Here is a 15,474-nt window from a genome sequence, read left to right on the forward strand (position 1 = left end):
GAGACGCCTGTCTGCAGTTTTGGAGGAAAGTGGCTGGACGCGATGGGCTTCTCTCTCCGCAGCCCCGGGCGCTCCCCCTCCTCCTACGACAACGAGATCGTGATGATGAACCATGTCTACAAGGAGAGGTTCCCGAAGGTGAGGCGGGGCAGGGGGCGGCTGCAGGGAAGCGGGGCGGCCGGAGCCCTCGCTCGCTTTAGCTCCGCGCGCCCCCTGGCGGCCGGGGCCGCGCCGTGCAGGCTTTGGCAACCACTGCCTCTGGGCTGAGCCCCGCGCCGGCATCCCGGCCCTGCCTCCGTCCCTCCCACAGGCCACCGCGCAGATGGAAGAGAAGCTGCGCGACTTCGCCCGCGCCTACGAACCTGACAGCGTGCTGCCGCTGGCCGACGGCGTGCTCAGCTTCATTCACCACCAGATCATCGAGCTGGCCCGGGACTGCCTGACCAAGTCCCGCGACGGCCTCATCACCACCGTATACTTCTACGAATTGCAGGAAAACCTGGAGAAGCTGCTGCAGGACGTGAGTGCACCAGGAGGCCGGCCACACCTCAGGCTCTGAACCCCCAAATCAGGCTCAGTGGCCCCATACTTTTCTTCATCCCACATCCACTCAGGGGGCGCCTACCACGTGCCAAGGGGCTAGTGTGGATTGAAGGGTGGAGGAGAAAGACTAAAGCCCCGCTCTAGGTCTGATGGAGGAAGCAGGAATTTATATATACACGTATATATTTCACAAAATGCACCTTTTACCTTTATTTCATCAAAATCAGTATATTGTTATAACCAAGATTTTCACATAATTTGGTGATATTGACAGTAATAATTTAAAAGTTTCTTTTATTTTTTTCACTGTTTTAATTAATTTTATTGGAGTATAGTTGATTTTCAACGTTGTGCTAGTTTCTGCTGTACGGCACAGCGGATCAGTTATACATATACGTATATCCACTCCGTTTTTAGATTCTATTCATATACGTCATTACAGAGTATTGAGTAGAGTTCCCTGTGCTATACAGTAGGTTCTTATTAGTTATCTATTTTATACATACAATAGTGTGTATATGTCAGTCCCAATCTCCCAATTTATCCCTCCCAACCCCCCAAACAGGAAGCAGGAATTTAACATCCTTCACCTCCTTCAGGTCTTTACTCAAATGCTACCTCCTCAGATGGCATCAGGACTGAGACTAGGATGAGGCAGGTGATTTTTTTCCCCCTTCAGAGCATTAATTATTGAAAAAGTTGAAAAAAAAAAGTATGTTAAAACTTAACATTAAGTTTAAATATTTTATTTATAATTAAACCAAAATTTGTTATAATTTAACTTTCCTGGTTTTAATGGAAACGAACTAATCAGTAATACTGTTTTCATTAAAATCATTAATCATTTGAAAAACATAAAAACAGGTAGAGACGGTCCCACACGTTTCCTTTTGATTCAAGCTCCAGTATGGTTTGGCCCAGCCCCCTGGGATCCTGTCCTTATTTAAATTTTTCTGGGAATTCCCTGGCGGTCCAGTGGTTAGGACTCGGTGCTTTCACTTCCAGGGCCCAGGTTCAATCCCTGGTCAATCCCTGGTCAGAGAACTAAGATCCCACAAGCCTTGCGGCCAAAAAATAAATAAGTTTTGCTTATCATTTTTTTCTGCATTAATTTTGATTTTTCAAATAGTGCATTAAAATATTAGTTATCTTGAAGACTGAGGGTTTTGGTGTCCAAGGTGACTGCCTCATTTGCCTCACCATAGTCCTGACTTTGATAGGCATGATAGATAAATTAATATGTGGCCTGTTTGATAGAAAACAGGAACAGGAGAGTAGAGTAATGGCGATTGAGAGTCCTACCAGGTAGGGGGGTGTGATTTTGGATTGGAGGGGTCAAGGCAGGCCTCCATGAGGAGTTGACAACTGGGCAAAGACCTAAAGGAGGAGAATTAGGAAGCCATGCAAGGATCTGAGAAGAGAGCATGCCAGGCAGAGGGATTTTTAACTCGGCCTGGATTATAGAGCTGTTTTGAAGATGAATTGAGTGAGTGAAGGTTTTAGGACCATGTTTGCTGTAATAATAATGATTATTTTTACCATGTGGCCTGGGCCTCAGCTTACTCATCTGTAAAATGGGACAACAGCAGCAGTATTGTCCGTTCCTGTGGGGATGGGAGAGAAGCCTGGCTCAGGAAAGGCACCTGTGAACCACACCCCCACTATGCCCCGCACCCCAGGCCTATGAACGTTCCGAGAGCTTGGAGGTGGCCTTTGTCACTCAGCTGGTGAAGAAGCTGCTCATTATCATTTCACGCCCAGCGAGGCTGCTGGAGTGCCTGGTAAGGGGGCTGGGCATGGGCGGGGGGCAGTTGGTGGGGGACTGGGGAGGGGTTGGCTGGGACACCTTGGAGTTCACCCTGAGCGCACCCTGCCTTGCCTCAGGAATTCAACCCCGAGGAGTTCTACCACTTGCTGGAGGCAGCCGAGGGCCATGCAAAGGAGGGCCACCTTGTCAAGACGGACATCCCCCGCTACATCATCCGCCAGCTGGGCCTCACCCGTGACCCCTTTCCAGGTGCTTGCTGCTGGGTGCAGGGGACTGTGGGTGAACCAGTTGGGACCCCAGTCTCCACTCACTCTCATTCCCTTCCTAGATGTGGTACACCTGGAGGAACAGGACAGTGGCGGCTCTAACACACCTGAGCAGGACGACCTCTCTGAGGTAAGGCCAGGTGGCCCAGCAGGCAACACTCTGGTCTGGCCCGACTGGTCGGGGCTCACCTCCTGGCTCTTTGTCCTCAGGCTGGGTGAACCTCTTGGTCCCCACTCTGAGCCTCAGTTTCCCCAACTCTAAAATGGGCTCTTCCTCCGTAGGCTTTTTTCTTTTCATGGTAAAATACACATAACATTGTTGTTTGCTACATTCACAATGTTGTGTGGCCATTACCTCTGTCTAGTTCCTGAACATTTTCATCATCCCGAAAGGAAACCTTGTGCCCATTACGCAGTTCCTCCCCATCCTCCCTCCCCCACAGCCCCTGGCAACCACTGATCTGCTTTCTAGATCCTTCTGTCTCTATGGATTTGCTGAATCTGGATATTTCATATAAATGGAATCATTCACTCTGTGGCCTTTGGTGTCTGGCATAATGTTTTCAAGGCTTATCCCTGCTGTAGCATAAATCAGTACTTCATTCCTTTTCATGGCTGAATAAAATAGGCCACATTTGGTTTATCCATCGTTCATCAATGGACATTTAGGTTGTTTCCATCTTTTAGCTATTGTGTGAACAGTGCTGCTGTGAACATTTGTGTACAAGTATTTGTTGGAACAAATGTTTCAGTTCTTTTAGGTACATACCTAGGAGTGGAATTGCTGGGTCACATGGTAATTCTATTTTTAATTTCTTGAGGAACACTGCATGGAGTTTTGAGTGGGTTGAGTGTCTCTGTGTGTTAACAGCTCAGCATAGTAAAAATAACTATAATTCCACCCCCCAGGCCAACCATACTCGGTAGATGTTCCACATATCTGGTGGAGATTGCCCACCATAATGGTCATGCATGTGTTTTCTCTGAGCTGCCTAGTGTTTTCAAAAATGTGAAACAAAATATAGAAATCAGAAGATTAAAATTAGAATCTGGGTTTGTGCCTTTTTGAAAAATTAGAAGTTCTGACAATACTGTGATGAAACCAGCTGACACTGAGTGGGGGCTGGCCTATGATATGGGGTATCCACACCCCAGCCACCCATGGCTCTCACCTGGTATGCCTGGCCCATGAAGGCATTTGGATTTGTGACTTTTGTTTCAAATTGTGTCTATGAATTCACACATACATACACACACATCTGTCATATATATATATATATATGTATATATATATATATTTTGAATCTCATTATACATGCCATTTGTTTAATTTTTTGAATAGGTAATGGAATGACATCACTCAAAAGTCTAAAACTCTAAAAAGGTATTTATCTTTAACTGTTGTTTGTAGGATCCTATGTAATTCCATTCAATCAAACTTGTGAATTGAGTGATTCAAATCTTCCATCTTCCTATTCATCTTTTTTTTTGCCGGATTGATCTGATAGTTTCTGAGAGCCATGTGTTAAATTCTTGTTCTGAGTAATTTCTCTTTGTAATTCTGTCAATGTTTGTGTCAGACTCTTTTGGGCTACATTTTTAGGAGTGTAGAGTTCAATATTTTTATATCTCATAGATCTTTTTGTGAAATATTTATGTAATAAATCTCTTGTCCCTAAGAAAAATAAATATTATTTTTTAAAAAGACATACAGTGAAAAATCTTATACCCATTCTTGTCCCCCATATCCCTATTACCTCAAATATGATTATATTTTGTCCCCTTTTTTACACAAAAGCATACAGTAATATTGTTCCTTATCCCCCTCCCCATTTAACAAAATACTTTGGAGAACTTTCTAATAAGTGTACAGAGATATTCCTCATTTTTAAAATGTACAGGACTTCCCTGGCGGTCCAGTGGTTAAGACTCCATGCTTCTACTGCAGGGGGCATGGGTTCGATCCCTGGTCAGGGAACTAAGATCCTGCATGTGGCGCAATGCAGCCAAAAACAAAACAAAACAAAACAAAACAACGGTACAATATTCCTTTAGATTATATCCCCTCATGTGTTTATTTAACCAATTTCCTGTGTATGGATTGTTTCCAGTCTTGCAATGAGCAGGATAGTACATAGGTCATTTTTCACATGTGCAAGCATATTTGTAGCATGAATTCAAAAGTGAAATTGCTGGATTAAAGGGAACATGCATTTGTAATTCTGATATACACCCAAGTACCTTTCATGGGGGCTGTGCCAATTTATACTCCCAACAGCAAGGTATAAAAGTATCTGTTTCCCCACAGCTTTGCCTACAGAGTGTCAGCTTTTTGGATTTTTTTTTTTTGGCCAATCTTCTGAGTGCAAAATGGTATCTTGGCATAGTTTTAGTTTGCATTTTTGTGGTTATATGTGAGGTTTAACATTTTTTCACATGGTTAAGAGTTCTAACTCTAATTCACATATCTTGCCTATTTTTTCTCTTCAATTGTTAGTTTATTTGTTGATGTCTGAGAGCTCTTTATATGTTAGAGTGATTAGCCGTTTTGTAGGTTTCTTTCCTAATGGAGAGAAGTTAGTTATCAGTATATGGCTTCAGGGTCAGCCAGTCTTGGGTTCACGTCTTGACTCTGTTACTCCCTCACTGTGGCACTTGGATGAAGGACACACCTACCACCTCTGTGCCTCAGTTTCCCCATGTGTTAGGTGGAATAACAAGAGTGCCAGTCTCATGATGATGACGGGGTGGTCTCCATCTTTCCCCTGCAGGGCCGAAGCAGCAAGGCTAAGAAACCACCTGGAGAGAATGACTTTGAGACCATCAAGCTCATAAGCAATGGTGCCTACGGGTGAGCCACCCGGGGCTCTGGCGGGGGGAGGGTGGCGGAGGCCGGGTGTCTCGGAGGTGATGGCCGGTCCTCGCTCTCTCCCCCTGCAGCGCCGTCTACCTGGTGCGGCACCGGGAAACGAGGCAGCGCTTCGCGATGAAGAAGATCAACAAGCAGAACCTGATCCTGCGCAACCAGATCCAGCAGGCCTTCGTGGAGCGCGACATCCTCACCTTCGCTGAGAACCCCTTTGTGGTCGGCATGTTCTGCTCCTTTGAGACCCGGCGCCACCTCTGCATGGTCATGGAATATGTGGAAGGTGTGGCTGCCTGCAGGGCTGCAGGGAAGATGAGGGGATGCTCGCTAGTCAGGGCTGCTGGGGGTGGCCTGCCTGAGTCCCAGTCACCAAATTAACTACCCACCTGTATGTTTATCCAACCATTTATCCATCCAGTCACTGATCATCCATTCCATCTGTTTATTTATATCCAGCCATCTATTGATTTATCTTCATTTCTCTCAATATAGATACATCCATCCAATTATCCACCCTTCCTTCATTTCATCTATTTATTTGCTAATCCATCTGTTTTTCTATCCATATATCTATGTGCCATCTCTCCATCCATCCATCCATTTGATTATCCGTCTGTTTGTCCATCCATATTTCTGTTTATCCATTACATTGTTATTTATTTTATTCAAGTATAGTTGATTTACAATATTATATTACATCTTTTTTTTTTTTTTTTTGTGGTACGTGGGCCTCTCACTGTTGTGGCCTCTCCCCTTGCGGAGCGCAGGCCCTGGACGCGCAGGCTCAGCGGCCATGGCTCATGGGCCTAGCCGCTCCGCGGCATGTGGGATCCTCCCAGACCGGGGCACGAACCCGTGTCCCCTGCATCGGCAGGCGGACTCTCAACCACCGCACCACCAGGGAAGCCCTACATCTATTTTTTAAAATTAATAGACTTCACTTTTTAGAGCAGTTTTAGGTTTATAGAAAAATTGATTGGAAAGTACTGAGAGTTCCCACATACTCGCTTCCCCCTCCCCCCAGTTTCCCGTGTTATTTACATCCTGTATTAGTATGATACATTGGTTACAATTGATGAACAAATATTGATACATAATTATTAACTAAAGTCCGTAATTTATATTAGGGTTCATTGCTTGTATTGTACATCTGTTTTCCATCAATCCATCTTTTTCTATATCTAGACATTCATTCATCTATCTATTTATTCACCTAACTACTTACCATCCATCTCTCCACCAATACCTATTTACCTATTTATTAATCCATCGGCTATCCATCCCTCTTTCCATCCATCCATTTACTGTTCTTAGTTTTATTCATTCATCCAAACCTCCATTCTAGCAGCTATCTCATTTTCTCTAGCAAGCTATTTAAATCCATCTATTCATCCACAATTCATCCATCAATTTATCTGTCCATTTACCATCCATCCAAATCATCCAACCACCAATGTATAGGTTTTTCATCTGTTTATCCATCCCCAATATTTATCCATCTATCATCCAAACAGACATGTATTATGGTTATTAGGACACACACATGATCTCACAGGGATACAACTGTGCCACTTCCGAGCCTTAATTGAGCATTCAGTCACTCAACAGGTGTCCCCTCATCATCTCCCTCATGCCACATGCTGTGCTGGGCGCTGGTGGATACCCAGACAAACACACTTTTCCCTCATGTAGGTAACATTCAAGTCTGTATAAACATACAATAAACAAGAAAAATAAGCCAAAAGAGACAAGGTTGTTTCATATAGTGAGTTTGGCAACAAGGGATATAAGGCTCAGGAAGACCATGGCCACATGGGCACTTTATTCTCTGCATAAGTGTGTGTCAGGATTATCTGGTGCCCAAATTCAGATTCCCTGGCAGTCCAGTGGTTAGGACTCCGTGCTGCCACTGCAGAGGCCATGGCTTCAAGTCTGATTCATCAGTTTCTGACATAGATAAATCTGGCTCAAGAGAAAAAAAAGGAAAGAAAGAAATTTATTGACTTGTGATAGAAAAAATCCATGTCACCTTCAGGAATGGCTGTATCTAGGTGCTCAAATCATGTCATTAGTAATCGCTCCATATTTTGGCTCTGTGGACCTCCCTTTAAACAGGCCCTGATATAGTGAGGTTACTATCCAACAGATTCCAGTTTACATTCTATGGGCTTAGTAATCTTTGTGAAAAAATAGGGAAAAGTCATTGGCGCAACTTGGGTTACATGCTGACCCACCTGTTAAACCTGGAAGGAAATCTGGCCCTTGTAAGAAAAAGGAGAAATGGACACCGAAGGAGACTAAAATATAAATGCTGTTTGCAGTAAATCTGGTGGGGGCAAGTAATTTATATATTAAGGCCCCAGACCCTCAAGTTTCAGACTCCAGATCAAGGGCCTAAACTCAGTAGATAAGCAGGCAGCCTTGGCCCAAACCAAACCTTACCTCCACCATCAACTCCCTGCATGACCCAACATCTCTCTGAGTCTCAGTCCCCTCCTGGGTAAAATCAGCTGATTATACTGACATTGGAGGATGGCTAAGAGGACAAGAGAAGCCTGGTAGAGGGCAGTCCCTGTGCAAGCTGGGGAGAGGGAGACCCCTATCGAAGCCTCAGTTTTCCTTAGCTATAAAATTGGGGCAATGTGAGATGGGGACCCGGTACTACGGTGCATGTTGAGTGCTCAGCTCTGAACCAGGGGTACCTCCCTCTTCACGTGGGCCTATTCCTTCACCCCCAGGGGGGGACTGCGCCACCCTGCTGAAGAACATTGGGGCGCTACCTGTGGAGATGGCCCGCATGTACTTCGCTGAGACAGTGCTGGCGCTCGAGTACTTGCACAACTATGGCATCGTGCACCGCGACCTTAAGCCTGACAAGTGAGCCTTGACCTTTCCCATCACTCCTTCCCTGCCCCTCGGGAGGCCCTGGCATGGAAGGGCCAGGAGTGAAGTGGATGGTCCTCGCCTCTGAGACCTCAGTTTGTTTCTGCAGCCTCCTTATCACCTCCATGGGGCACATCAAGCTTACGGATTTTGGCCTTTCCAAGATGGGGCTTATGAGCCTAACCACCAACCTATATGAGGGCCACATTGAGAAGGACGCCCGGGAGTTCCTGGACAAACAGGTGTGTGTGCGGGAGTGGGGGTCACTTCGGGTGGAGTGACCCGGCAGGACTGTGGGGCCCAGGGCCTGGCGGGGGGCACTGCTCCCCCGGGAGGCCCCTCCTGTGGCCAGGGCGTGGGCTGACGTCCTGCCCCCAGGTGTGTGGGACCCCAGAGTACATCGCACCCGAGGTCATCCTGCGCCAGGGCTATGGCAAACCGGTGGACTGGTGGGCCATGGGCATCATTCTCTACGAGTTCCTGGTGGGCTGCGTGCCCTTCTTTGGAGACACACCTGAAGAGCTCTTTGGACAGGTCATCAGTGGTGCGTGCCTCCGCGGTGGGCAGGCAGGGGGCATGGAAACATGGGCTGGCCCAGGGCCTCATGGACTCCAAAAGCGAACCCCAGCCCTACACCTTGCTCTGCAGATGACATCCTGTGGCCCGAGGGAGACGAGGCCCTGCCCACAGATGCCCAGCACCTGATATCCAGCCTCCTGCAGACCAACCCCTTGGGCCGGCTAGGGGCAGGTAAGGGGTCGCAGAGCTGGGGGGTCTGTTGTTCGGGAGCAGGGCTCCAAGTGCTGTGTCCCTGGGCCAGAAAATGGGTGGGGAGCTGGGCTGCTTGGCTGGCCATAGCTGTCGCAAGAATTGCCTCCCCTCCACCCTCCACCCCTTCCTCCCCAGGCGGTGCCTTTGAGGTGAAGCAGCACAGTTTCTTTCGAGACCTGGATTGGACAGGGCTGCTGAGGCAGAAGGCCGAGTTCATCCCCCACCTGGAGTCCGAGGATGACACCAGCTACTTTGACAGTGAGCGGGGACGGGGTGTGGGATCCTTTGAGGGGGCACTTGCATATGGCCTGGGCTGGGACGCAGCTGGGTAGGAGACTAGCCCCTTAGATGAGAGGAGAGGACTGAAGTTGTGTCGGGAGCGGGGCTTGGCATAGGGGCGGGGCTCAGTCTGAGAAGAAGGTAAGAAAGGAAGCTGGGGTAGGGGTGGGGCCTGGACAGGAGTATGTTCTAAAACTGGGACTGGACCTAGGTTACGAGGCGGTGCTAGGACGCGGCACGAGGCAAGAGCCTGGGCTGGCAGAGGCGGAGCCAGGGTGGACAGCGCCTTCGGTGCAATCTGGGGATGTGGCCTTTGTGGAGGCGGGGCTCGACGAAGCCTCGGAGAGTGGGACGGGGACCCAGCGAGGGGGCAGGACCTAAATCTGATCCGAGAAAGGGGCAGGGGCGTGGCCGGGCCTGCAGGACCCAAACCTGGCTCCGGTGGGGGTGTGATTTGAGGAGTGGACCCATGCCCGCGGTCACGACCCACACCTCCACTCCAGCCCGCTCAGACAGGTATCACCATGTGAACTCCTATGACGAGGATGACACGACGGAGGAGGAGCCCGTGGAGATCCGCCAGTTCTCCTCCTGCTCCCCGCGCTTCAGCAAGGTGAGGCCAGGCGGGGATAGGGGTGGGGTGAGACCGTCGGGAGGGGGGACCTGTGTTTAAGTACGGGATGGAGGTGGGCCTGAAGTGGCCAGGGGCTGAGGAGGGTATGGGGAGCAGGGTCCAGGCCCAAGGTCTCAGACTAGAGAAGTTACTGAGGCGGTGAGGATCGGGGAGTGATGAGGCTTGGGCGGGGGCGGCGGGGGGACATCCTCGCTGGATGTCTTGGAACCGACCTTTGGCATCGAGTGGAATCTAACGGGAGCCTGGAGAGTTGTGGAAATGAGGACCCACAGTGGGGCGGGGCTAGATCTGGAAGGGGCGGAGTCAGGGCCTGGGGATGGAGGGGGCTGGGCCAGGCCTTGGCGAGGCTGGGCAACGTCTCGCTTTTAGGAATAGCACGTAGAGGGGGGTTGCAGGACCTGCCTAGGGCGAAGGCACACATAACTGGGCGGGGCCTGGAGAGGCGGGGCAGGAAGGAGAGCAGATTCTTTAGGGCTTGGGCAGGGCAGGGTCTAGAATAGGTCGGAGCCTAATTTTGTGGGGTGGGGCCAGAACTGAAGAACTGTAGGTGGTCGGGATCGGCCCAGAATTGGTGGGCTGGGACCCCGGCTTTACTGGGACGGAGCGTAGTTTGGCCGGGTCCAGTAGCGGGAATTCGATTGGTTCGGGAGGGAAGGCGGGACCTGGGGGCTGGACTTGCCTCCATCACCACTCATCCGTCCTTGAAGGTGTATAGCAGTATGGAGCAGCTGGCGCAGCACGAGCCCAAGACCCCCGTGGCAGCAGCCGGGACCAACAAGCGGGAGCCGAGCGCCAAGGGCCCAGAGGAGAAGGTGGCCGGCAAGCGGGAAGGCCTAGGTGGCCTGACCCTGCGCGAGAAGACCTGGAGAGGGGGCTCCCCGGAGATGTGAGCAGGGGCAGGATTTGGGGTTTGGGTCCTTTTGGGTTCTTTTGGACCCGAAGGGGAGTAACTCCTCTGACCACGCCCCTTTGCGCAGCAAGCGCTTCTCGGCGTCCGAGGCCAGCTTCCTGGAGGGGGAGGCCAGTCCTCCGTTGGGCGCGCGCCGCCGTTTCTCGGCGCTGCTGGAGCCCAGCCGCTTCAGCGCCCCCCAAGAGGACGAGGATGAGGCCCGGCTGCGCAGGTCTGCTCGGCCCAGCTCCGACCCCCCAGGCTCGCTGGATGCGCGGGCCCCCAAGGAGGCAGCTCAAGGGGATGGCACCCCCAGCGCCGGGGACCCGGAGGCCGGTGAGTGCCCCTTCCTGCCGCCTTCCCCAATTCCTCAGGGGTCATATATGAGCGTTCAATGAGCCTGTACTGTTTATGCAAGTTCTCGTGTACTCTTCACACTCCAATCTGGGATTCTCATCAATATGAGGAAGACCCGTTTTCCATGGTCAGTCAGCAAACGTATCTGAGCACTCCTCTGAGTCAGGAGCTGTTCGTGACGCATGGTACCTGCTCCCATGAAATTCACAATCCAGCAAGGGAGAGAAGTGGGAAGCGCATTCCAGGCAGAGGGAACAGCGTGCAAGAAGTTTATAACCTTGGAGTGACCCCTAACCCACCTGCTCTGTTGCAGCCGACCGCCCACGCCCAGGCGACCTCTGCCCATCCTCGAAGGATGGGGACCCATCAGGCCTGAGAGCCACCAATGACCTGGTTCTGCGCCGGGCGCGGCACCAGCAGCTGTCAGGAGACCCGGTGGTAGAGAAGCGGCCTTCTCGAACCGGGGGCAAAGTCATCAAGTCAGCCTCGGCCACTGCCTTGTCTGTCATGATCCCTGCAGGTGACACTGGGCCCCGCCTGGCAGGGGAGGGGCTGCCCCCATTGGTGCCTGGTGCATTTTCCTTGTCCACAGTGACTGGCTCTGGGATGGGCCAGTGAGAGCTCTGGGACTTTGACTTGGGAGGAGGGAGGAGTGGACACAGGGAGACCTGTGTCTGTTGGCTTTGACCTCTGACCATGGGTCTGTGTCTGCAGTGGACCCCCATGGAAGCTCACCCTTGGCCAGCCCCATGTCCCCACGATCTCTCTCCTCCAACCCGTCCTCACGGGACTCCTCACCGAGTCGGGACTACTCGCCAGCTGTCAGTGGGCTTCGCTCCCCCATCACCATCCAACGCTCGGGCAAGAAGTATGGCTTCACACTGCGTGCTATCCGCGTCTACATGGGTGACTCAGACGTCTACAGTGTACACCACATTGTCTGGGTGAGCACTAATGGGCGGAGCCTGTGTTCCACGGTGGGGGTGGGGAGAGACACCCCCCCCCCCAGGGGTGAGGGACAGCTCAAACTCTGGAACCAGGCAACCTGCATGAGACTCCTCTGTGACCCTCCTCTGTAACTTTTCCTTTCTGACTCTCAGTTTCTTCATTTGTAAACTGGGGAGAATCACTGTTATTTCATAAACTGTTATGAAGATTACCGTGCCTGCAGAGCTAGGTGTCTGGCACATAAGCTTAGGGAGCTTTCCTTGTTACCAAGTCTGTTAATTCTGCTCCTGTGGGGTTCCCTATCCCCAGCACGTGGAGGAGGGGGGCCCAGCCCAGGAGGCAGGGCTCTGTGCCGGGGACCTCATCACCCACGTGAATGGGGAGCCTGTGCATGGCATGGTGCATCCTGAGGTCGTCGAGCTGATCCTTAAGGTGAGTCCATGGGAGAGCGCCAACTGTCTTGGGGTGAGGGTGGGGCGAAGGGTGGGAGAGATCCCGGGGAGTTGGAGTTGCCAGAGCAGCTTCCAGCAGAGAACTTTCCCTCTTTCTTCCCCCAGAGTGGCAACAAAGTAGCCGTGACCACCACGCCCTTCGAAAATACCTCCATCCGCATCGGCCCTGCGCGGCGCAGCAGCTACAAGGCCAAAATGGCTCGGAGGAACAAGCGGCCCTCTGCCAAGGAGGGCCAGGAGAGGTGGGTGGGGCCAAGTGCAGTGGGAGGGGCTATAAACAGCAGGCCCCTGGAACACTCCAGTTTATGAGCGATGGCCAGGGCTTACGTGGGAGAGGCATAGGTGAGGACAGGAGAAGGGACATTCACAGGAAAGGTGGCCGGGGCCACCAAGTGAAGAGCAAAACCAAGACAACAGAGAAGGAGGGGCTGGGAAAGCGGGAGGAGTCAGGAAAGGAGGATGTACCAAGCTCCTAGGCTGAAGGAAAGGCACTGTGGGAGCAGAGCTGAGCCAGCAGATGTGGACTAAGAGGGTGCCGTCCAGGAGATGATTCTGCCTTGCTGGATGTATTATATTTAGGCGACTGAGAGGGGCCGGGAGAAGAGATTTCTATCTGGGATGAGTATGCCAGGCCTGTAGAAATAATTTCTTCCCTTATATGTAGGAGGAACTAGGAGAGGTGGGTGGAGCCAGGAGAGTTTTCTGTTTTGATCAGTGGGTTTGACCTGGACAAGGAGTGAGTGGGGATTTGAGATAAGCCTGGCTGAGTCCAGTGAATTTTTTCCCACTCTGACAGGTGGGTTTAGTTGGAGAGGGAGGGGCTAGACAGGTGGACGCAGCCAGAAAAGGTTGGTTCTGTTTTGATGGGTGTTTCCAGCTTGGACTGTGAATGGTCAGAAAGGAATGGGTAGACCTGAGGTGGGAGGAGCCAAGTGGGACGGAGCTAAAGGAAGTTCTTCGGTCTGGAACTGTGTGGTCGCTGAAGAGGGAGGGGTCAGAAAGGGTGGGTGGTTCCAGGAGGTACCTTGAAGTCCTGAAGTGGGAGGAGCCGGGAGCTCTGGAGTCTGGTCTAGGGAAGGTGGTCCCCTCCTTGTCCTCCAGCAAGAAGCGTAGCTCCCTCTTCCGCAAGATAACGAAGCAGTCGAACCTGCTGCACACTAGCCGCTCTCTGTCGTCGTTGAACCGTTCGCTGTCGTCCAGTGACAGCCTCCCGGGCTCGCCCACGCACGGACTGCCGGCGCGCTCGCCCACCCACAGCTACCGCTCCACGCCTGACTCCGCCTACCTAGGTAGGCCCTGAGCCTGCGCGGGGGCCGAGCTGCGCGCGGTGGCGGGTCGGTGCCCTGGCGGCGCCCGCGGCGCTCATCGTCCTCTCTCGCCCGTCCACAGGCGCCTCGTCCCAGAGCAGCTCGCCGGCCTCGAGCACGCCCAACTCGCCAGCGTCGTCGGCCTCGCACCACATCCGGCCCAGCACGCTGCACGGCCTGTCGCCGAAGCTGCACCGCCAGTACCGCTCTGCGCGCTGCAAGTCGGCCGGCAACATCCCGCTGTCGCCGCTAGCGCACACGCCGTCCCCGACACAGGCGTCGCCGCCGCCGCTCCCGGGCCACACGGTGGGCAGCTCTCACACGACGCAGAGCTTTCCGGCCAAGCTGCACTCGTCGCCGCCAGTGGTGCGCCCGCGCCCTAAGAGTGCCGAGCCCCCGCGCTCGCCACTCCTCAAACGCGTGCAATCGGCGGAGAAGCTGGGAGCCTCGCTGGGCGCCGACAAGAAGGGCGCGCTGCGCAAACACAGCCTCGAGGTGGGCCACCCGGATTTCCGCAAGGACTTCCACGGCGAGCTAGCGCTGCATAGCCTCGCCGAGTCGGACGGCGAGACGCCCCCTGTCGAGGGTCCCGGCGCGACCCGGCAGGTCGCCGTCCGCCGCCTGGGCCGCCAGGAGTCGCCCCTGAGCCTGGGCGCGGACCCGCTGCTGCCGGCTTCGAGTAAGGAGAAAGAGTCCCCGGGTGGCGCCGAGGCCTGCACTCCGCCCCGCGCGACGACCCCCGGGGGCCGGACCCTGGAGCGGGACGCCAGCGGCACGCGACACCAGAGCGTGCAGACAGAGGACGGCGCGGGCGGGGCGGCCAGGGCCGTGGCCAAGGCGGCGCTGAGCCCGGTGCAGGAACACGAGACGGGCCGGCGCAGCAGCTCCGGCGAAGCAGGCACGCCCCCGGTGCCCATTGTCGTAGAGCCTGTGCGGTCTGGGGCCAAGGCTGAGGTGCCACAACTCCCAAGTGTGGACTCCAAAGGGTCGCAGGAATCTGCACCCCTGGCACCTCCCGCACCTGAGGCCCCGCGGGGCCGGGAGCGCTGGGTGCTGGAGGTGGTGGAGGAGCGGACCACGCTGAGCGGGCCTCGTTCCAAACCTGCCTCTCCCAAGCTCTCCCCAGAGCCCCAGACCCCCTCCCAAGCCCTAACAAAGAATGTACCCAGCAGTGCAGGGCCCCCAGCCCCACCTGCTTCCCTCCTGGTCCCCACCACCAAGCCTGAGGTGGCGCTGACTTCCCGGTGCCCTGCTGAAGCTGTGCCCCCAGCAGCCCCGACCAAAAAAGGGGCGCCCTGCCCCATGCCTCCGGGCCCATAGCAAAGGGAGCCACTGGCCCCGCGCTGTACAGCCGCCTGTATACATATGTACACATATAAATAAAGTGCGTCCGTGCTGCGTGAGCTTCCTAGAGCTCGCCCCTCCTCCCCTAGCAAGGCAGGACATCATGTTTCCTCCCCCTTGCCTGTGTGCTTGTTGAGGGGTGGAACTCCAGTCCTGGTTACCATAAA

General features: G+C 53.2%; 1 protein-coding gene across 1 annotated transcript; it reads left to right on the forward strand.

The window, feature by feature from the left end:
- Nucleotides 1-308: 308 nt before the first annotated feature.
- MAST1 (microtubule associated serine/threonine kinase 1) lies at nucleotides 309-15,366 on the forward strand. Its single transcript, XM_027084900.1, has 20 exons — nucleotides 309-520; nucleotides 2,223-2,324; nucleotides 2,428-2,560; nucleotides 2,640-2,707; nucleotides 5,349-5,428; nucleotides 5,518-5,726; nucleotides 8,182-8,320; nucleotides 8,436-8,568; nucleotides 8,705-8,870; nucleotides 8,975-9,076; nucleotides 9,233-9,355; nucleotides 9,880-9,989; nucleotides 10,718-10,896; nucleotides 10,988-11,235; nucleotides 11,570-11,776; nucleotides 11,971-12,200; nucleotides 12,514-12,636; nucleotides 12,762-12,898; nucleotides 13,758-13,945; nucleotides 14,046-15,366. Exons 1-20 carry the CDS (start codon nucleotides 323-325, stop codon nucleotides 15,281-15,283), a joined length of 4,113 nt encoding a protein of 1,370 aa, XP_026940701.1. The 5' UTR covers nucleotides 309-322; the 3' UTR covers nucleotides 15,284-15,366.
- The last annotated feature ends 108 nt before the right edge of the window (nucleotides 15,367-15,474 follow it).

The sequence above is a fragment of the Aethalodelphis obliquidens genome, unplaced genomic scaffold (assembly GCF_003676395.1).
Source record: "Aethalodelphis obliquidens isolate GAN/ISIS:26980383/991018 unplaced genomic scaffold, ASM367639v1 scaffold53, whole genome shotgun sequence".
NCBI lineage: Eukaryota > Metazoa > Chordata > Mammalia > Artiodactyla > Delphinidae > Aethalodelphis > Aethalodelphis obliquidens.

What these genes read in the sequence shown, in the direction of transcription:
- MAST1 (XM_027084900.1), top strand. Translation starts at nt 323, where the DNA reads ATGGAAGAGAAGCTGCGCGACTTCGCCCGCGCCTACGAACCTGACAGC. An exon ending in CTTGGGCCGGCTAGGGGCAG is followed by an intron (nt 9,077 to 9,232) that starts GTAAGGGGTCGC and finishes CTTCCTCCCCAG; the next exon opens with GCGGTGCCTTTGAGGTGAAG. An exon ending in TCGTCGAGCTGATCCTTAAG is followed by an intron (nt 12,637 to 12,761) that starts GTGAGTCCATGG and finishes TTCTTCCCCCAG; the next exon opens with AGTGGCAACAAAGTAGCCGT.